The sequence below is a fragment of the Sarcophilus harrisii genome, chromosome 6 (genome assembly GCF_902635505.1).
Source record: "Sarcophilus harrisii chromosome 6, mSarHar1.11, whole genome shotgun sequence".
NCBI lineage: Eukaryota > Metazoa > Chordata > Mammalia > Dasyuromorphia > Dasyuridae > Sarcophilus > Sarcophilus harrisii.
Window position 1 is genome coordinate 97,355,876 of NC_045431.1, and position 22,749 is coordinate 97,378,624.

At 34.6% G+C, this 22,749-nt stretch overlaps 1 protein-coding gene across 2 annotated transcripts in view; it reads right to left on the minus strand.

Annotated features, from left to right (window-relative positions):
- Window positions 1-9,321: 9,321 nt before the first annotated feature.
- Window positions 9,322-22,749, minus strand: part of LOC100917791 (probable ATP-dependent RNA helicase DDX60) — a 119,734-nt gene continuing 106,306 nt past the window's right edge. For both annotated transcript variants that reach the window (XM_023505872.2, XM_012552124.3), the window contains exons 36-38: window positions 16,069-16,220; window positions 13,701-13,763; window positions 9,322-9,937 (exon numbers count right to left, since the gene is read on the minus strand). In XM_023505872.2, the coding sequence (XP_023361640.1) occupies window positions 9,838-9,937; window positions 13,701-13,763; window positions 16,069-16,220 (315 nt within the window). In that variant the 3' untranslated portion in view covers window positions 9,322-9,837. The remainder of the gene's footprint in view (window positions 9,938-13,700; window positions 13,764-16,068; window positions 16,221-22,749) is intronic.

A 22,749-nucleotide genomic window follows, 5' to 3' on the forward strand; every position in this document is an offset into this window, starting at 1 on the left:
GTGATTTTGAGCATTTTTCCATATTACTATAGAAAGCTTTGATTCCATCATCTAAAAACTTTTGTATATCCCTTGATAAATTATCATTTGAGGAATGGCTCTTTTTAATATAAATTTAACTCAGTTCCCTTTATATTTTAAAAAAGAGCTTTTATCAAAAAAAGCTTTCTATAAAAATGATAGCAACTTTTTTTTTAAATGTAATTTCCCTGATTATCTCTATAAACTATATTTTTGTTTTTGCTTTGTCTTAGATCATAATTGCTGCCACTGCCTTTTTTACTTCAGCTGAGACATAACAGATTCTGCTCCATCTCCTTATTTTAACTCTGTGTGTGTGTGTGTGTGTGTGTGTGTGTATCTTTTTGTTTCCAGTGTATCTATCATAAACAATATATTGTTGGATTCTGGTTTGTAATCCATTCTGCTATCTGCTTCCATTTTGTGGGTGAGTTCATCTCTTTCATATTTACAGTTAGGATTATTGTGTGTTTCCCTCCATTGTTTTCATCTGTTTGTCCTTCTGTTTATCTTTTTTATCTTGTCCCTCCTCAAAAGTCTATTTTGCTTCTGACCACTGTCTTCCTTAATCTGCCCTCCCTTTTTCATTCCCCCATTCCCATTTATTTTATTCTGCTTCTCTACTATGTATAATAGATTTCTATCAAATCCAGTTTGTGCATTTTTTTTATTCTTCCCTCTTTGAAGCAATTCCACTGAGAGTAACTTTTTGGCATTGCCTACCACCACCTTCCATTTTCTTCTCTACTCTTCCTTACCACTTCTCTTATATATCTACTTCTCCTTTTCCCCTTCTTTTAGTGTATCCTTTTTTCTCACACTCATTTATTTTTAGTGATAATCCTAATATAGTTAACTGACTCATATCTATGTTCTAGATGTAGGTAGGTTCCTTCTAACTGGCCTAAAATGATCAAAGTTCTTCAGAATTACAGCTCCCCAAACAGGATAGAAATAGTTCAACCTATTTATTCCTTTATGATTTTTTTTTTCATCTTTGCCATTTTATGTTCTCTTGAGTCTTATGTTTCAATATAAACTTTTCTATTTAGCTCGGCCCTTTTCATCAGAAATTCTTGAGAGTTTTTATTTCATTAAATATCCATTTTTTTACCTGAAAGATATTGCTCAATTTTGCTGGGTTAGTGATTCTTGTTTGTAAACCTAACTTCTTTGCCTTCCAGAAGACAAAGTTTTTCAAGCTTTCTGCTTTTAAACATAATTATGTTATATTAAATTATATCATAATCATGACTCCAACATATTTTAAGTATTTCTTTCTGGCTGCTTGCAATATATTTCAAAGTTCTGAAATTTGGGTATAGTCTTCCTTTAGGATCTCATCCAAATGATGATCAGTGGATTCTTTCCATTTTTCTTTTATCTTCTGGATTCAAGATATTACAGTAGTTCTTTTCATAATTTCTCAAAATAAGATGTCTTGTTTCTTTTTTTCATCATGACTTTCAAGAGTGTCCAATAATTCTCATCTCTCCTCATACTGTTTTGATAGTTGTTTGTGACGGTGGTTTTTCCAATCACATATTTAATATTTCTTCTATTATTTCATTCTTTTGACTTTGTTTTATTGTTTCATAATGTCTTGTGGAGTCATTAATTCCACTTGCCTAATTTTAATCTTCAAGGCATTATTTCTTTAGTAGGCATTTATATCTTCTATTTAGTCAATTCTGCTTGTCAAGGAGTTCTTTACTTCAATTAATTTTTAACCTCTGTTATCATTAGGCCAACTCTTCTTTTTAAGGTACTTTTTCAGTATTTATGTTTTCTCTTTTGTTATTATCTTAAAAAAAATCTTTTAGCTAGTAGGGAGGAATAAACTGTGAATAGCTATAATCCTCTCATGTTCACCTCCAGACAGCTATAAAATATTGTCCCAAGATAGGTCCTAGAGAAGAAGGACCAGCAAGGAGACAGGGTGAAATGATCTGTTAGGTCAGGAAATTTGAAGGTTCAGCAGGAGGGGTTCCTCTTATTCAGGTAAGGGGGGTGGGTAGTTCAAGGTAGGAAGTTCCCCAATGATCTGGAAGTAAGACCCATCTCAGAAAATTATCAAAAGTTCCTGAGCCCTGAGTCAATGAAAACCAACACCAACCCCTCCCCCTCAATGCCTTGACAAAACCAGGGGATCCTGCAGACTCCAACTCTGGAAATCACTATGTACATTGATGGAGCCCCAGCCTAGCCAGACAGTCATCTTTCATCAGTCAGACTTCCATGTACCTTAGCACAATCTGGGACAATCAGGCATATTCCAGCAGCCAGATCTTTTAGTGTTTCAGTATAGACCCAAGGAAACACAGAAACACTCCACTTGGCCTCAGCACATGTCAGACACTACTACCATTAGGACCCCAGCTGAGTACTAGGTAACTTACCACACTTTTACAGCCTCGAGCAGAGCCAGCCATCCTTCACCCCTGCCCTCAGTTAGTACCAGACAGAAGGGTCCCCATAGGCCACAGGGTAACACTAGTACAGCACCAGATAAATAGCCATGGCTTATACACAAGAAGTGTGAGAACTCCTAAAATTGGATTAAGAATTTTATATATAAAATTCCATTGATAATTGTGAAGAGAGAGAAATTATTTTCCTATTTTAAGTATTTATCTGTTAAGTTTAAGAAAGAAGGATTTATTTTACAAGTCATATCCTCATGAATTTATTTTTAACTTCTTTTAGCCTTTTATTGTAGTGTTTATATTAGATACAAGGTTTAGGTAAAGAAAGAAACAGCAAGTGATATGCAAAGACCGAAATTCTCTGAAGTTTCAGGTGAATGGGTTCCTGACTCAATATTTATTTCTTTGGAGCAATATTCATAGCTCTAATGTGAATAAGATCAGAACCACAAACCTTGAGCTGATTTTCATCACATGAACTAGTTATTAAAAGTCAAATTTAGCAGATTATGCTAAATTGTATTAAGTTTCCTTACTGAAAGGTTTTAGTAGAATTACCTAGGAATCTGCAAATGAAGGAATTAGTGAAGCAAATCCACTGGAAAGAATCCCCTTTAGAAATGCTCTGAGAATGAAAACTATTCCAGAATTTCTAAGATGTTTCCGGAGACCAGATACCTAGGATTCAAGATTAAATGTGCTGATTATGTAGACATCAGAAATGTATTATTATGATACAAGGAGACTTTATGTTACTTAATATTGATTATCATTATTGAATTACTTTGGCTTTTTGTTTTGTAACTTCTGTTTGCTGAATTTTCTTGACATAGAAATTTCTCTTCTAAAATTAGTCCATGGTTTTAAATATTCTTACAATGGATTGTGCTATACTTAATCAATCTTGTTATTCTATCTCAATCTATCAGGAAAAATGGAAGCCAGCCTCTACAAAATACAAGTTATATAGCAGAAGCATAATTATATCTGTAAGGACCGCACTAGCACCCAGGACACCCCAGAATTAGCCGGAGTCAGAATAAGCAAAAGTCCTTAATCTTTATTTTTGGTTTTAGAGGTAGAAGTGAAAGGGATGGAAGAGAATCTCTGCAAGCACCTTCTCCCTCATCTACGGCTGAGAGGGTGTCCCTGGCTAGTCTTACTCCACCCCCTAGTCCCTCCTAAAATCCTCTATGCACCAATCATTGAGCCAGTATGGATAGTGGAAAGGACCATTTTCCAATCATATGCCCATAGAGTACTGTCCAATCAGTAGTTACTTCAAGCGCTCAGCAGTCCTGATCTCAGTGCATTGAATTCGATAGTTTCAGCCCTCTACATCCTCAGTCTTTATTCTTGGTCTTAGAGGTAGAAATGAAGGGTATGGAAGAGAATCTCTGCAAGCGTTTCTCCCTCTTCTCCCGCCGAGAGGGTGTCCCTGGCTAGTCTTACTCCACTTCCTTGTCCCCCCTACAATCCTCTATACACCAATCATTGAGCCAGTACGGATAGTGGAAAGGACCATTTTCCAAGCATATTCCCATAGAATACTGTCCAATCAGTAGTTAGCCTCAAGCGCTCAGCAGTCCCAACTTCAGTGCATTGAATTCTGGTGGAATCCTTCTTCATGGTTCATTTGGTTCATTAGCCACCCATGATGAATGATACTTATTACCCTCTGCCTCATAATACTTTTTACACTTTGCATTAGTTGCTATATTAAAGTTTGTTCTAAAGTTGTGGCAGATAAACTTGTTAAATATAATCATGTTAAAAATCTTATAGAATTATCCTATAAAATAGCAATTTTTGTGTGAATATTTGCATCTGATAAATCTTTCCAGGCTTCTTTTGTTGATTATTTGAACTTTTAAAAAGTATAAAGGCAATTAAAAACAGTGTGTGTGTGTGTGTGTGTGTGTGTGTGTGTGTACGTGTTATATATTTGTTTTTTTAACTAGCTCATTAAGTATTTAAGGGGTATAATATGATAAAATACCTTTGTTGATCCTACGCAATGCTAATTCTTTTCCTCTGTTTATTATCTCCAATTTTTTTGCATATAGATCGTACATAGTTGTTTGCATATTGTCTCCTATATTAGACTGTTAACTCCTTAAGAGCAGGATCTATCTTTATGTCTCCAATACTTAGTAATGTCTAGCACAATAATTACTTGATCAGTGCTTATTGACTGACAGCAAAGGAGTTGCAGAAAAAGGAATCAGTGAAGTAGAAGGAGGTCTCTGAGAATATGATATAATTCTGGAGATTAATGGGAACAAAGTGAAAAGATCTTTCAATTATAACTATGTTACAGGCAGCCATAGTAGACGATGGTTTGAGATTTGGGTCTAATCTCATTTTCAGCTATTCACTTAATTACAAAAAAATATAAGTTCTATTTTTCACTATCAGAAAGACTGTATCAAAAAATACTGGGAAGATGGCATAGTTGGTCAGAAAATTTCAAGCTCTCTATGAAACATCCTTTGTCCATTAATCTACACTACTGTCATACTGCCATAAATTTATATATCCTTCTATACCCCACTTTATCCCCTATTTACCCTCCTTTATTTTTTATAAATTTTGGAGGGTGTTATATCTTTCATGGTATATATATATATATATATATATATATATATATATACCTATATATGTATATATACATGTATATATACATACATACATGCTTATTCCTCTGTATCTCATTTGTATAACATAATTACTATGTTTACCTTTTTCTTGATGGTCTTACTTTTTAGAGTCAGATCATACTCAACTCTACTCTAATCTTTCTTTTAAGCTTCCCATTACTGGTGTCAGTCTTAAACATATGGTATACATTTCCATGTAAAAAACATAAACAATTTGTCCATAGTAAGTTCATTGAACTTATTGATATTGGCTCTTATATGTTAAATTTCCTATTAAGTTCAGGTTTGGTTGAGACAAAGCCCTGAAATGTCCTTTTTTTTCATTCAATATTATCTATAGTATTACTCGATATGATATTTTGGCCACAGACCTAATTCTATTGATTGCCAATATATATGATTTCAAGAGTCTTTTATTGTGGCTACTGATAAATCTTGTACAATTCTAATTGTAGTTATAGTACATTTGAATTGTTTCTTTTTTATTTCTTACAAAATTTTCTTTTTGTGCTGGAGGTTTCAAAATTTGGCAATAATATCCCTATGTATTTTCCACAAAGGATCTCTTTGAGGTAGTGATCAGTGGATTTTTTTCTATTTTTACTTTCCCCTCAAGTTCTATCCCTCTGGGACAATATTCTTGGATTATTTCTTGCATTATGGTACCTCTTTTTTTGGTCACAACTTTCAGGAGTCCAATTATTATTATATTTTCTCTTCTTGATCTCTTCTCCAGATCTTTATTTTTCTTTTAAGATATTTCACAATCTGTTCTATTTTTTCATTCTTTATGTTGTGTTATGTTTTTTCTTGGTCTCTTATAGCTTCACTGATTTCCCCGTGTGGAAAAAAAAAGTGAAGAACTTACAAATTAAGCACATATTGATCAGAGACTGTTAGCTAAAAGTAGATCAGGTCTATAGGCTCCAATCACATGATTTTAGATAAGGCCTGGACTGCATTCCATTGTCCAAAGAAGGAATGATGTGGCCAAACCTGTATATCACCTTGTCTTCTGCATTCTACTGACCAAATAGGGGGATGAAGATTCATGTGACCAATCACAACATATAGAGGGTGGGATTTTGAAGGTTCTTTGTTTGAAATGTATAAAAGCTGTGAAGATTTTCAAGGGAGTGTCTCTCTCCTGCTGTGAATTTGGCTCACAGACTGGGATGGGGTCCACTTCTGGAGATTTTAATAAATCTGCTTTCTATGAGTGATCTCTGTAGTAGTCACTTTGGGTAGGTCTTTTTGTCCCAAACACGCCTTTCCTAATTCTAATTTTATGTAAAGAATTATTTTCTTCTTTAAGCCTCTGTATCTCCTTTTCTAATTCATAATATCTTTCTTGGATGGCTTTTACTTACTTTTGTCACTGACTATTGCATATTGTGTACCAAATCTATTCCACTGGTCCACTGCTCTTTTTCTTATCCTGTATTAGATAGTTTCGATTATTAGTGCTTTATAATATGGTTTGAGATCTGCTATTGATAGTCTACCTTCCTTTATATTTTTTCATTAATTCTTTTCCCTTGATATTGTTGACCTTTTTCTACTTTAGTTCTTTTTAGTTTTTCCAGGGGAATTTTGATATTATTTTTCCTAGCTTTATCAGATAGTTTTTTAATTAATTGATATAGCACTTGATAAGTAAATTTATTTAGACAGTTATTTACTATATTGCTTTGGCCTACCCATAAGCAATTGACATTTTTCCAAATATTTAGATATGACCTTATTTGTATGAAAAGCATTTGTAATTATGTTCATATAGTTCTATGGTTTGTCTTGACAGACAGACTCCTAAGTATTTTATATTATTTATAATTATTTTAAGTGGAATTTCTCTTTCTACCTCTTGTTGCTGGGCCTTGTTGGTCATATAAAGCAATACTGATGATTTATGTAGATTTATCCTATATCAGGGAACTTATATTTTAATAGAGGAAGAAAACACATAAGAGGAAGCAGAAATGGTGACAGAAGAGAAGGGGATAGAAGGCATGATGAAAAAGTCTTGAAAGTTTAGAGTTAGAAGAGATATGCAGGATGTTCAATGTGGACCCTTTCTCAAAATGGAGATTAAGGAGAAACTCTCCAATGATTGGAGCACAAGGGGACAGATGGATGTTTCAGAGTGAGAAGGCCACAGATAATGAGGAAACAACTAAGGTAAGTAGGCAGGTTAGGCATGGTGATGAAATCTGGGGAATCTTCCTGAGAGCCATGAGGGGAAATATTTTCTCCATATCCATTAATTTAGACATGAATAAGTGATCTTAAATTAAACCAAGAGCACAACTGCCTTGTGAGTTAAGTGCTCTTGTTATCCTATTTTACAAATGAGGAAACCAGCGGAGATGTAGGCTACTTGACTTGTCCAGTAACACATAGTTACTATCTGAAACCAGTCTTGAATACCTAACTCCAGCTCCAGTACTCTTTCTACCCACTAAACTACTTTGGAATTTAATACTAAGCTGGCTTGGAAAAATCATTAAAAGTTTGATCAAGAGATTAACCTGATCAAAGCTGTGCTTGTGGGCTCATTTAATTTTAAATAACTAAGACATTAGATTTGTGGGCTAAAAAGATGTCAATATATTTATTGGAAGAATTTGAAACGAGAAAAAAATAAGAAAGCTCAGAGGAAAAGTAGGAAGAAATGATGAGAATGGATTTTAAACATAAAACTAAGAGGCCAATGGACTATTCAGATAAGGATAATCCTAAATGAGTGATCTATTAAAGAGAGGAAAGAGATTAAAGCATTTTACATTAAGATTGGATCTTTTCACATCCTCCACTCCTACTTTGGAGTGTGGGAGGCAGGGCAGTTGGAGAAATCAGTTTGGGTCAAAACCATTTTAGACCCTTGAATAGTCCTTGAGCTCTGAATTAGATAACTTTTAGCAGTTAGACTTCATACACAAAGTATCTTAAATTTCCAACCAACACAGTAGGGAAAAATAAATAAAAGCTGATGATGGTAATGGATAGAAATGTCAGGATCAGAAGAAAGATCATAAAAATAAAGCTTACCTTCCCACAGGTTCCAATTCATAGTTCCACAAGCTTTATAGGAATGTTTGCAAAAGTGATGATATTGATGGAAAAAATGATATTTGGGCATTGAGAGACAGAGCTAATGATAACCACAGCAGCTCTGCAAGTGAGTCTGAGGTTATGGGTATAGGAATTAGGAAAAGCATAATGGGGAGAAGTTAGCAAATATGTTATCATGTGTAAATTACTCCTTCATTAAAATCTCACTTTTTAAGGTGTGACTTTGTGTAACTGTCCTATTCTTTTAGCCTGTGCAAACTGATCCACCATGTTCCTATTCAAGGTTTGACTTGCTCTTAGCACAGCTGCCTAGTTCATAGTAGGCATTTAATAAGTATTGACTAACTTCCCAGACACATTTCTAAAATGCTGAAAGGGAACAAAAGCACCTATATACAAACAGCTATGGAGCAGGGGCAATATCCATTCTACCAAAATGAAACATACATATATATACACATAATACACACACACACACACACACACACACACACATATATATAATCACTATACATTCCTATAGTACAAATGGATATTGTCCCTTTGTCATTTTGCCTAACAGACTAATACCAAATAATTTCTTACACACATTCAAGAAACACACTTAAAATAAAATTAAGCATCTTTATTTTTGTTTGCATATTATCAATCACTTCTTCAATAAAACACAATTATTGAACAAAATTCAAGCCCTCAACCAAAAAAAAAAAATTATCCAAACATCCCTTACAGTGAAAACTTAGCTAAATAAGATTTTACTTTATATATTATTTTATGTTGTAAAAATCCCCTAGGCATGCAAAGCACAAGTATTGTTTGCCTCAGTGCCTAAATATTGATCCCTCATTACTTTTACACCCAGAGAATACTGAAATTATGTTCTCAAATAGCTTACTCAAATAACAGGGTTGTGTTGGGGTTTTTTTGTTTTGTTTTGTTTGGGGGGGGGGCATGATGAGCATCCTACTCATCATTTCCCATAGAACAAAAATATTCCATCACAAACACATATTACAGTTTATTGAGCCATTCCTCAATTGATGGGCATCCCTCAATTTTAAAAAAAAAAATTCTTTTTTTGTTTTGCCGAGTAGTGGTGTTGTTAGGTCAAAGGATATGCATGAATTTATAGCCCTTTGGGCACAGATCATATCTTTCAATGATTTATCAATTGGGGCATGGCTTTTATACTCAAATTCATTAGCATAGTGCTAAAAAGGTCAAGACTGCACAGCTATTTTGGTATATATACTAAAATTGGTCCACAGCCTAATACCCTTTATCTCTATGTGGCAGAGGTGAAATGACCTCCCAATGTTCCAGGCAGTGCTTTTGTCTATGAGCTAAAAAGCAGTTTCATCTATACTGGAGTTCTTGATGCTAATGACATCACAGAAGCTCTCCTTTCCCCCCTAACTCCCACTCATTAAAAAATAAGTAAAAAGTGACTTAGATTCTAGGATAGAGTCTGTCTTAATATTAAAATCTGAATGTTACATTGGAAGTTTTACAATATTATGCAACCAGAATTGAAATTTGAGGTAACAAACTGCAAAATAAAAAAAAAATGCATATCATCAAAACATGAGGATATATAGAAATGTGAGCTAAGACTTAAATAAAGAAAGCTTCAGGTGCTGGTACCAGGCAAAAAATTCTTAGACTTTATCCAGTTTTTCCTTGAAGCTGTTACTAAGCTGTTCAAATGCTAGCACCACATCATCAGTTTCATCTTCACATAGTTCCCTCAAAGAAACACTGTAGGAAAGAAGGAGAAAAGGTCATGTAGTTATATAAATCTTGAAAAATTATCTTCTTAGATGTCTGATTAGGCAAGATTTTAGTTTGTACAAAACATTCTTGTGGCAATTAGGTGGCACAGTTAATAGTCAGAAGGACCTGAGTTCAAACCTTGACTCAGACAATTAATACTTAACAGCTGTGTGACCCTGGGAGAACCACTTAAACTCCATTTGCATCAGCAAAAAAAGAAAGAAAGAAACACTTTTCCCCATTTTTATATTTTCTTCAGAAGACTTGGTTTTGTATGCAACTGGCAGGTGAAATTTTATGGGCAATCCTAAGGAGAAAATTATTTTCAGAGTGGCCCTGCCAATAGACCATAGATTTTCAGATTGTGGAAGAATCACTTTCTTGAAAAAGAGACTTCCATTGAAAAATTCAATTTCCTCTTCATGATTAATATTTTCTAAATTTCACAAATCCTAGGTAGTTGGATTGTATCTTTTCCACTTCCTTCCTTTTCAAGAGGACATTTTCAAACTTTCCTGATACTCTAGAGTTCTACCTTTCAGCACCCAGTACATATCTTGCAAACAATAATCAATTAATAACTGTTATTGATGGATCAAGCTAAAGAATCCTAGATGGTATCTAATGACTAGAACCAATCTCCAGCAAACTTCATTAGTCAAATGAGGCAGAAGCATTGCCAATTGGATAAAACTTAGTCCTGCAATTATAGGGACACAACACCAGGAAATGTGGACACTATGGAAATTAAAAGCATACTTATCCAGGCCCTTAATATGATCAATATCTATGAATTAATATGCAGGATGGTTGTCTTTGGAAATATAAGAAGGATGCTATGGGGCAGGAAGCTACAAATAGAAATAGCATCTGGATTCGAGGATTTAAAGAGAAATCTGTGCTGCTATTCTCTAGTATTGCTAGAAAGCTTTTCCTGTTTGAAAGAGATTTCCACAGAGAAGAACTACTCTGCTGGACTCAATACACATGGTAGGATAAGTTCAAATAGAGAAATACAAATCAAAATTGCAAGAACTTCTAATTGCCCTAAGGCATTAATAGACATAGGATTTCTGATTAATAGTTAGTTCTAAAATCTTGAGAGTTGACTCTTCTCAGATTTTCTTAAATGCCTTAGTCTATGTCAAGGTTGGGGAAAAAAAGTCCTAACAATACCCTGTTAAAAAAGGCATAAAAAAGAGAGTTCAATCTGAGCATGTCAGGACATTTTCTGTGTAAGGTAAACAAATCAAATGGGTCTCAATTTCCTCACCTATAAAATGCATTTTCCTAGATCTGGAAGAGACCTTAGCAGTTGCCTGGTCTAATCAACTCATTTTGAAGATATGGAAACTGAGGCAAGGAAAGTTAGCTTTCTTTTTCTACTTTCCTGGTACTCTACTTCCTCCCCTAGGACTCTGGGCTGCTACTTGGTGAGCCTTCCACCATAACTAGCTCAAACTCAGACCCACTATGCTGTTCCCCAACAATGGGGGCATCCCACTGGTCATCTCTGAGAATGAAGGACCAGCAACAACACAAAAGCATGTACTGTCATGGAACAATATCTTCTTGTCTGTCATGACATATATCCCCACCTCTCCCTTCACTTTCTACCTCTAACTCTAGGAGGACAATCAAACCAACAATACCATTCCTGAAATTATTAATTATCATTAAGTACTAATTAAGGGGTAAGAACAACAAAAATAACATATATATGTATATATACATACATAGCTTACCCTGATTTCATTGTGTATATGCATGTTACATGCATATGTATAAATATCATGAAAAAGTTATATATTGTTTATGTATGTGTATACATATCAATATGATACATATATTTCCACAAATATCATCTATAGCAATATTTAAAGGTAGTCTCCAACTTAAAGTTCTTTGCATACTGATCTAATTCCCACTGAATGATTGGTGGCCAAAGAAGTTCCTTTTCTTCCCCAGAAACATTTTCTTTGTTTCCTCTTTCATATTTGTCATTAGCCAGCTGCTGCCTGGTTCCCCCCCCCCCAAATCCTAGCTTTGCTTTCCATTTCTCACCCCCTGCAGAATGGTTCCCAGGGTGTTTGTGCAATAGCACGCTTAGGAGCGATGGGAGGAGAACAAGGGAAAAGATCTATTTTCTCCTCCTTTACTTCTACCATTGTGGTGAGAATACTCAAATTCCAGCAAGCCCCACCATTAGCTATTTTCTGCCCTTCCTTCCCTCAACTCTTGTACCTCTTCAACTTCCTTTGAATTAATTGCTAAGACTGCATAGTTCTGATCTCCTCTGAAATGGATAAACCTTACTCAAATGCTTTGTGTCTGAAGATATGCCATTTATCTGTCACCCACTGGTGATTTTTATTTTAGTAAGAGAGAAGTAGGGGGTTGGGAGAAAATTTGATGTTTATTATCAAATTTTGTTTGCTTGTTGTTTTTTAAGGTCTTAGACCATTTCAGAATGGTCACAGACTGAGGGAAGAGAGAAAGCTTGGAATGACTGTGGGCAGCCCATTTAACTTTATGGGGGGCTGGAGAAACTTCCCAAAACCAACTTACAAACAAGTTGGTACACACACACACACACACACACACACACTTTTCCCCCCACAGGATTATTGCTAATTCGTTCTCTTAACTATCAAAACAATTCAGATTTGTCTCCCTAATAACAGCCAGACAGTCAATAGCATTCACTATGTACCAGGTACAATGTAAGTGTTTTGATACAAAGGCAAAATTGTAGTCATTGCCCTTATAGAGCTTACATTCTAATAGGGGAACCAAATGTAAGAACTAGCACATTTTTAAAAATGGGAGATGATCCCAGAGGGAAGAAATTAAGAGTGTGAGCTGGGAAAGGCCTCTTTCAAAAGGCAGACTTCCAGCAGAACATTAAGGGAGGTCAGGGAAGCCAAAATGCCCTCTAAGCATGGAATCAGTTACTGGAAAGCTGACTTTCAGAATCAGAATCAGAATCAGAACATGGAATGTCATGTTTGAGAAAGAGCACAGCATCTCATGGAGGAGGTAAAATGTAAGAAGCTTGAAAAGGTAGGGCACAAGTTGGGAAGGGCTTTAAGGGCCAAACAAAAGACTTTTATTTCTTTGTATTTATCATCAAGGCAATAGGGAACCATATGAATTTATTGAATGGAGTATTGAGAGGATATTTGATAGAGTCAACCAGTTCTATAGGAAATTATAATAACAATAATAATAGCTAGCATTTGTATAGTATCCACTATGTGTTAACCACTGTACTAAATGCTTGTTTCATTTGTAATGAAAATTATAGGCAGCTGAGTAGCAGATGGGTTTGAGCAGGAAGAGACTTGGGGCAGAGAGAAACTATTATTGTTCATATGTAAGGTAATAAGGGCCTATGCCAGAGTGGTAGCAATGTAAGTGGAGAGAAGGGAATTAAAAGAGAGAAATCAGAATCTAGACCAGCTTCAGCATCTTGAACTGGGCCTCTTACTGCTGCTTTGGATGAAGGAACAAGGACTTATGTCCTCAAGGAAACCCTGTAAGAAGGGTTTCCCAAAAATGTTAAACAATAGCAAGATTTTCCTGAGAATTCCAATCTTTGTAGGAAAATTCCAAAGGGGTCCCCATTTAGACTTCATCAAGGTGGGGAAATAATGGCCCACTGGAAATGATCCACCAACAAAGGCAAAACCAGCAAAGACAGAAGTGATCTTATCAGAAAAAAAAGCCTGAAATTTTTGTAGAGTACCTGATAGATTGAAGGATGAGGGAAAAGTCTTTCAGTAATACATAAGCTTCACCTTCAGTGATCCTAAATAAAACAAAATGTCTAAATTAATAAACATTTAAAATAATTTCTTTACTATTTTTTAAAAATTTCTTTACTCTTATCAAGTTAACTTACAACTGTGCTGTTCATTTCCACAATATACTTTTAAGTTTCACCTGCCTGGCAAAGTGAACATAACAGAGATTTTCTGAACTCCTGTCCCATTTTTCAAAGTCATGGGCATAAAAGATTCCTTATCAGCCTCCACTGTCCATCCCTCCCACCTCTGGGCATCTTTAAACAACCTTTGAGATATTAATTAGCATTTCTTTAGACAGATCTGGCACCTGGATGCATTCTAGATGCATTCTATCTGGCTCTTCTTTGATCCTTCCCTCTGAGCTAACAAATTCTCCCTTGGTACTTCTCTTCAGAAACCCCCAAGATTGTATTTCCTCTATTAAAGATGTGCGCCTGATGAATGTAATGAACACATGTTCAGTCCTTTTCAGGACTAAGCCCACTATGAGGTACTCTCTCTCCTTCATATTGTCTTTCCTTTAATGGCATCTTCCTTCTTATTATAACTAACTCTGGTTAATCTGTTAAACTCCTACAGGGCTTTAATCTGCTAATCAGGTCTCATGGTATATTCCTTTAATGAATTCTTCCAAACTTATTTCCTTGGTAACCCTATTACTCTCCCAAATCTATTTCACATTTACTACTTCTGGTGCCTAATTTATCTCTTCATTTTGTCTGTAGCCTTTTCTCCTAAATAAATGTCCCTTTGGCAAAGAGAATGGCCATTGTGAATTTGTCACATGTTTATTTTAAACTAGGAATTACTACTCTGACCTTATCATTGATATGTGACTTTTCTAATCAAGAACATTTAATAGTCTCCTACTGCCTCCCAAAAGGCATCCACACTTTTCCCTGTCCTCCTAGATGTGGTGCCATTCTTTCTTTCAATGACTTGGTTCAATTCAATTTAATTCTCTAATTAAGTAACTGTTTTATGCAAGGCATTTTCCTCCAATGGAGCATTGAATGGAGTCCTAATATAAAAACAAATTAGTTTTCATGCCCAGAAGTTCATGTCCTAGATCAGCTTCAGAATTTTAGAGTTAGGATAGGTACTCTGGTATTTTGAGTATTGCTCTGGATTGCTTTGAGTATTGCTCTGGATTGCTTGAGGATTAAACCTCCATTACAAGGAATTTTCAGAAGGGTTAAGAAATAACAAGGCTTTCCTAAGTACATAGATAAATAGGAATAATTCTATGACTATGAGGAGTTTACATTCTACTGGGGAGTATAATATATAGTAAATGCAAGGTATACATATATATCTTTATACATGTATGTGTATATATGTGTATATATATATGTATATATATAAAGTCATTACAAAAGAAATGCTACTTCCCTACATATATACTTTGTCCCAAGAGTTTGCTGCCTTGGTATAGAGGTTAGAGAGTCAGTCTTGAGACAATGGAGATTTGAGATCAATTGCTAAATAACACACATTGGCAGTGTGAGCCTGAACAACTTACCTAATCTCTCAATATGCTAGGCAACTCCAGAAAATTGCATTGAAAGTACTGACCTGTATTGATACAAGGAATTCCCTTATCTAAAAGTTCCCTCAACCAAAAAAAGGAACAAAGAAAAAAAAAACAAACAAACAAGTCTGGCATCTCTCCTTATGCTACATTCCAATCAAACTATTTTCTTTTTCTTATATAAATCCTACACTGTTAAGCCTCTGTATTACTGTTCAAATTGTTTCCAGTGTCTGAAAAGAATTCAGTGCTCATCTTGAATAATCACACATCCTTTGTGTGTAGAGATGCTACTGATTCTTTAAAGTCTACTTCAAATGTCACCTTCCCCAAGGAACTTTCCTTAATCCCTAAGTCAATGAACTCCTGAGAGGACAAGTACAAAATAATGGACCAGAATTTTGAACAGCAAACCAGACATACTTAAAAGGATAAGTTGGTGGTATAAAGATATTAGATCCAACTCCCTTGTATTGACACACATTCAAGGACAGTTAAATTCCTTGAAGTAAGAATAGATCCCAGATTATAAGGAGAACTGGATTTTTAAACTTAACCCATGACAGACCAGTTCTATTCTGAACCAAATTTACAGATAGAGAACTATGACTTCAGCTATTAAAGGACAAAAATTAAGTATAATGTACAGATTTAATTCAGACTTCTAAATAGCATATTGCACTCAGAGTCAGGAGACCAAAGTTCAAATCTTGCCTCTGACATTTATTAACTATATGGCTGGCATTAAATTCTTAATTATAGAAATCATTACCTACCTGTTATCTTGTTCTATTCCTTTCAGGGAACCATGTTTATAGAAATCAAGGACATAGGCATTGAGTGGCAATGTTCTCCCTAGATTGTCAAATTTCTTTGAGTAAAACAAAGGAGCTTGGGAGGAAGTAACACCAATTGTCCGTAGAATGATCTGAAAAAGAAGTTTCCTTCAGTTCACCCTTCATGTAAGTATTTATTACATTATATTTTTTATTTCATGGATTATCTTTTAAAATGGAATAAGAGATGTCATCAAGGAACTATGTAATAAGATAGGCTTGTCACTTGAAAGACAAAAGATGATCAATCAGAATACTCTATCAGTAGTCTCTTGATATCAGCAGAAAGGGGGAAAGTCCTCCATTATGTTGGATAGAGTCCTTGGAGGAGTTTTCTTATTTTTTTTTAATTTTCAATACTATTTTAACTTTTCAAATATATGTAAAGATAGTTTTTAACATTCATTTTTATAGGACTTTGTATTCCAAATTTTTCTTCCTCCTTCCCTTGCTTTCTCCCTCCCCAAGAGAGCAAGCAATCTGATATAGGTAAATATATACAATTCTTTTAAACATATTTCCATATTTGTCATGTTGTGCAAAAAAAAAATCAAACCAAAACAGAAAAACCACAATAAAGAAACAAACAAAAGTGAAAATACTATACTTCCATCCATATTCAGTCTCTCTCTGAATGCAGATGGTATTTTCCATCTCAAGTCTATTGGAATCGCCTTGAATCACCTCATTGTTGAGAAGAGCCAAGTCCACCATTCTCGATCACCACATAATCTTGTTGTTAATATGTGCAATGTTCTTTTGGCTCTGCTCACTTCACTTTGCATCAGTTCATGTAAGTCTTTCCAGGCTTTTCTGAAATCAGCCTGGTCATCCTTTTTTTATAGAACAATAATATTCCATTACATTCATATACCAGAATTTATTCAGTCATTCCCCAACTGATAGGCATCTACTCAATTTCCATTCAAAAAGGCTTTCTACAAACATTTTTGCACAGATGAGTCCTTTTCCCTCTTTTGTGATCTTTTGGAATACAGTGGTATTGCTAGATCAAAGCGTCTATACAGTTTTACAGCCCTTTTGATATAACTCCAAATTGCTCTCCAGAATGGTTGGGTTTCAAAACTCCACCAACAAGGCATTAATGTCCCAATTTTCTCACATCCCTTCCAATATTTATCATTCATTATCTTTCCCTGTCGTCTTAGCTAATCTGAGAGGTGGGAAGTGATACCTCACTGTAAGGACATGAATTTTATAGGATGAACAAACCTGGATGAATTGTAATTTAAATGGTTAAAGGGAACTCTGAAATGAATATGATCATAGATCCATTGGTATATTGGAAAATTTTTATTTATGTAAGCTAAATTCAACTTCTAGAAACACAATCATTTGTATTATTGTTATTCTCATCAGTACTAAAACACATAAAGAAAATTTAATACAGTAGATGGCATGGTTTGATAGAAAACTGACATGGGAGGAAGAAGACTCCTTTTTAAGGTCTGTCTCCAGTAATAATATGAGGCAAGACATTTAACCTCTCAGTTCACTAGGCAATTCCTTAAAACAATATTTTTTTAAGGAAAAGGTATTGATCTCTACATTGATAATGATAATTTCCACATCTGGGAATTGTCTATACCAGCAAAGGTGCAGGTCTAGCCCCTAATCCTGTAATTATTAAGATATAGGAGGATGTGATAAATCAAGAATCAACGAAGAATCAGAAAGAGTCAAGTTCAAGTTCTTCCACTGATACACTACTGGACATGGGATTATCAGTCCCCCCAAATCTCTTTCTTAAGGCTCTAAGTAAGGGTATAAAAGGAGCTTTCCCTCTAGAAAACAGATAAAATCACAGGTCTAGAACTCCCCTCACAAAAAAGAAGAAAATCATCTTTATGGCACTCATTTAAAGAAGGAGTAGATAATAGAAAAAGAAAGAGACTATTTGGAAGCAAATGTGTATGTCTTGTTAATGAAAGAACTGGATCTCACAATGGTAGAATGCTGAGCTCTGCTTAACACTTTTCAATTTTGGAAAACAAAATGGCCTGGATATATGGAACTACCACATCATAATTATGACAATCTTGCCATCAAGCAGCAGTTTGATTACATTTCAAACCATGCTAACATGGAGGCTTATTTTCATTTCATATTTCTAATTAGAGAAGGAAATACAAGATACAAGGAACAGTGGGTAGCCCATAACTAGTGTCTACCAAGTAAATGTATACCAAATAAGCCCAAATAGGAGAATTTAGATTAACAATTTTTACCTTATCTGATTTTTTTAAAGTACGATCTTATATGAATTCATCTATAATGAAGAAAACGGGACCAGAAGAACAATAACTATCACAAGGTGAACAAAGAAAATGCTGAATGACAACTCCATTCAGATTCAATTGGTCACTGACAATCTTATATGTAGAAGGCAGACAATGAAAAACCCTTCCCTTCTCTTAGTATAGAGAGGTATTTGCTTGGTTAGTTAATTTTGCTTAATTATTTCCTTTGTTATAAGGAAAAGTCCTCTGGTGAGGTAGGGATAAGAAGGCTGATGATTATGATATAAAAATTTTTTTTAAAGTGATCTTTTTTTAAGTCTAGGCTTTCTATATAAGCGTGTATCTGTTGAGAAGGAAGGAGGGAGGGAGGGAGGAAAGGAGGAAAGGAAGGAGGAAGGAAGGAAAGGAGGGAGGAAGACAGAAAGGAAGGGGGGAAGAAAGAGGGAAGAAGGAAGGAGGGAAATTAAGAAGGAAGGAAAGGAGGAAGGAGGAAAGGAAAGATGGAAGGAAATGAGAAAGGAAGGAAGATATATAAAGGATTCACTATATGCCAGGCACTGTCCTAAAGAGATGAAGAAATCCTACAATGAATTCAATGCAATTCTCCAAATGAATCAGTAAAATACTTTCATAATCAGTCCCATAGTCACTTTAGGTGAATCAGTGACTCAGATATAAAAGTGGATCTAAGGAAGAATGCCTCTCACCATAACCACCATCCCTCAAGTCTTTGAAATTATTGTTCAGGCTGAAGAAATAAAGGAAGACAAAGTCCATAAACCACTAAGAAACTATTATATCCCTATAAATGCTGTCTACACACATAATAGGAAGATCCTTAATAAAAATGTGAGGAGAAAAAAAAATAGGCTTTCTCAGTCCATTTTCTCTATGAGCCTACATCTTCATAATCAGACAAGGGAAAATTGTGTAGAGAATACACTGACACTGATCAGTGTGCTTATTCTTTTATTACTTAAAAAATTGAATCAAGAAAGCAAAGGATAGTCCAAAAGGCTGTCTTCTTTGAATATATTGACATTATAAAAGATATCTTGGCAGGTGTAGTTAGAGATAGTGGTGATGAATGACTTTTGTTTCCCAAAGAAATTCATTTTTCTCATTAGAGGCAACTCAGTTCTGCTAGCTGGACCTGGAGTCAGAAAGACTGAGTAAAAATCTAACTTCAGCCACTTACTAGCTGAATGACTTTAGGCAAGTGCCTCAACCTCTGTTTGTCTCGGTAGAAAGGGATTAATAACAGTATCTATCTCACAGGATTGTTGTGAGGATCAATGAGATTTTTAAGGCACCTAGTACAGTGCCTGACACATTACTTCTAGCTAAATGCTTATTCCCATTCTTTCCCACCTTCCACACATTAGCTCCCCTTATGGAAAATGTTCTGCATTGGAACAAAAGAAGAGCACTATGATTAATAATGAAGTTCAAATATTCCTTTATGTGGATAACATTACAAAGAGTCAAGTAATCATGAATGCTACAGAGATCCTTCATTGAGATTCACAACTACTCAAAAAAAAAAAAATAAATAAAATAAACTTAGCAGTACATTCAGGAAAAGGCCAGTGGTTAAAGTTTTAAACAATACCTATTTTCCAAATCATAATACACATTTGGATGAGCAATTGACTCACTGAGACAGACTATCACTATATTTTGAACTAGCACTGGATATAATAAGCTCAAGCTAAAATTAACTAGGAGAAAGAATGCAAGTGGGATTGAATTTGGGAAACTGTACAATGCTTTCTTTCGACATATCAAGACATTTCTGACAAAACCATCTCTTTGAACACCAAATGCTCTTCTAAGAATATTTATAGCTGAAAATCAGGAATATCACAATTCAGGGGTCCTCAAACTACAGCTGCGGGCCAGATGCAGCAGCTAAGGACGATTATCTCACCCAGGATCTCACCCAGGTGAGGGAGATCCCTCACCCAGGGCTTTGAAGTTTCTTTATTTAAAGGCCCACAAAACAAAGTTTTTGTTTTTACTATAGTCCTGAACTCCAACAGTCTGAGGGACAATGAACTGGCCCCCTATTTAAACAATTTGAGGACCCCTGCAAACTGACAAGTCTCTTAAAAAGCAAAAGATTAATGCATAATGTACATAAATACGTTGCACAATGTTATTAACAGTGATCTGTGAGCCAAAAGAGGTATAAATATACCATTCAGGAATTATATAATTATACAAAAGACTTTTGGGTCATGTTGCAAGAGCAAGAATAACGTACTTAGATCTAGATAGATATATCTTGATATAGACATATATAGCTGTATTCATATGTGTGTATATGTAATATATGATACATGTACATGTATAATAATAGAATCTATGCATATACACACATACAAAAACAGAATCTGAAGATTAATTTTGTGGAAAAAAGAAATAATGCAGAAAGAAGAAAGAAAATTCACAGAAAGCAGAACACGGATTAAGACAATATGACTTTTCCTTTTATTTTGATGTTATCTTGCTTTGTGTTTATTTGAGGTGTATTTATTCATTTTTCTTAATTAAAAAATTTAATTCAATTTTCTCTTTTTATCTTTAATAAAATGATCAAAGATAATTTATCTTGCTTTCATAAATTTAATATGTTGTATATATATTTTTGTCTGCTGAATAATTTTTTATTATTTCTAGAATGTGTTCTTTATCCCATATATCATTTTTAGTTTCCTTTTAGGTCAATATCTTTTGGTAATATTTTCTGTCTTGATTATTATTGTATTTGATTATAAATCACAAAGATGGAATTTAAAACTTATTCCTTTATTAATTCATTTACAACTTATCTATGGTCTAAGAACATATTCCATTGTGAATATACCATATATATATGGTGACTAAGAGTACACATATATTTATATGTATATGTAAAGCTATGGAATATATTTTTAATAATATTATATTCAAAACTACAACTCATTTGTTATTTTATTGTTGTTTTATTGCTTAATCATAAAAGTATTAATGAAATGTTGAAATAGGATTTCAATAATAGGATTATTATTGATTTTCTAATTTTCTTTACAACTCTTCTTTCATAAATTTAGTTGATATGCCATTTAGCAAATATTTCATATTTCTATTTGTCATTGAAAATAGCATCTTTAATAATAATGAAATACTCTTTTTACTTTTTATTAATACTTTGTAATTTCAACTTGTTTGCCTCAACATTCAACATCAATGCAACTTTAAAGAAAGCCTGGGGATACAAGTACAAAATTAAAACAGCCCCTGCTTTCAATGAGATTACATTTTAAAATGGGAGACAACTTGTGTACATATATAATCATATACAAAATAAATATAATTACAAGGCAAATTGGGGTGAGAGGAAGGTATCAATAACTGGGACAATGAGAAGGGATTCAAGCAAAAAGTCTCATTGTTTTGAAAGAAACTAAGGATCTCAAAAAGTAAAGGTGAATACACTCCCGAAGTGTAGAGGATAATCTGACTAAAAAAAGGCATAGAGATTGGAGATGGAATGTTGCATTTCAGGAAAAATAAGGTCATTTTGGCTGATAGAAGAACATGAATAGGGAAGTGTATGTAATAAGCTTGGAAAGGTAAGTTGAAGAGTGTTCATCGATGGCTTTAAATACCAAAGAGGAGAATGGTTTTTTGTCCAAGAAGTTATAGGGAGTTCCTGAAGTTTACTAAACAAAGGAGTGATATGGATAGATCCATGTTTTAGAAATGTCATTTTAGATGCTATGCAAAAGCAATATTGGTGAGAGTAAAGATATAAGACAACAGTGTAAGGAGGTTATTGTAACCTATCAGGCAAGAGGAAATGATGACCTGAACTATGGCGGAGATCATGTGAACGCTAAAAAGTGAGGTAGATAAGAAAGATTTTGTGGAGATAGAATCAACAAGACTTGGCAACTGATCAGATCTATGACAGATAATCTTTCCTCTCTCCTTCCTTCCCACCCTCTGTTCTTCTCTCCCACCTTCCCTTTCTCCCTCCCTTCCTCCTTTCTTTCTTCCTGTCTTTCTTCCTTCCTTCCTTCCTTCCTTCCTTCCTTCCTTTCTTTCTTTCTTTCTTTCTTTCTTTCTTTCTTTCTTTCTTTCTTTCTTTCTTTCTTTCTCTCTTTCTCTTTCTTTCATCTTCTCTGCCTCTAGTGTCTCCTCCCTTTCCTGATTTGGTGAATTTAAAAGGAGAGAACAAGCATTTAAGTGCCAACTATATGACAGATACTGTGCTAGTGATTTATAAATATTATCTCATTTGGTCCTCACAAAAACCTGAGAGATGGGTGTTATTTTCCCATTTTACAGTTGCGGAAACTGAGGTGGGCAGGAG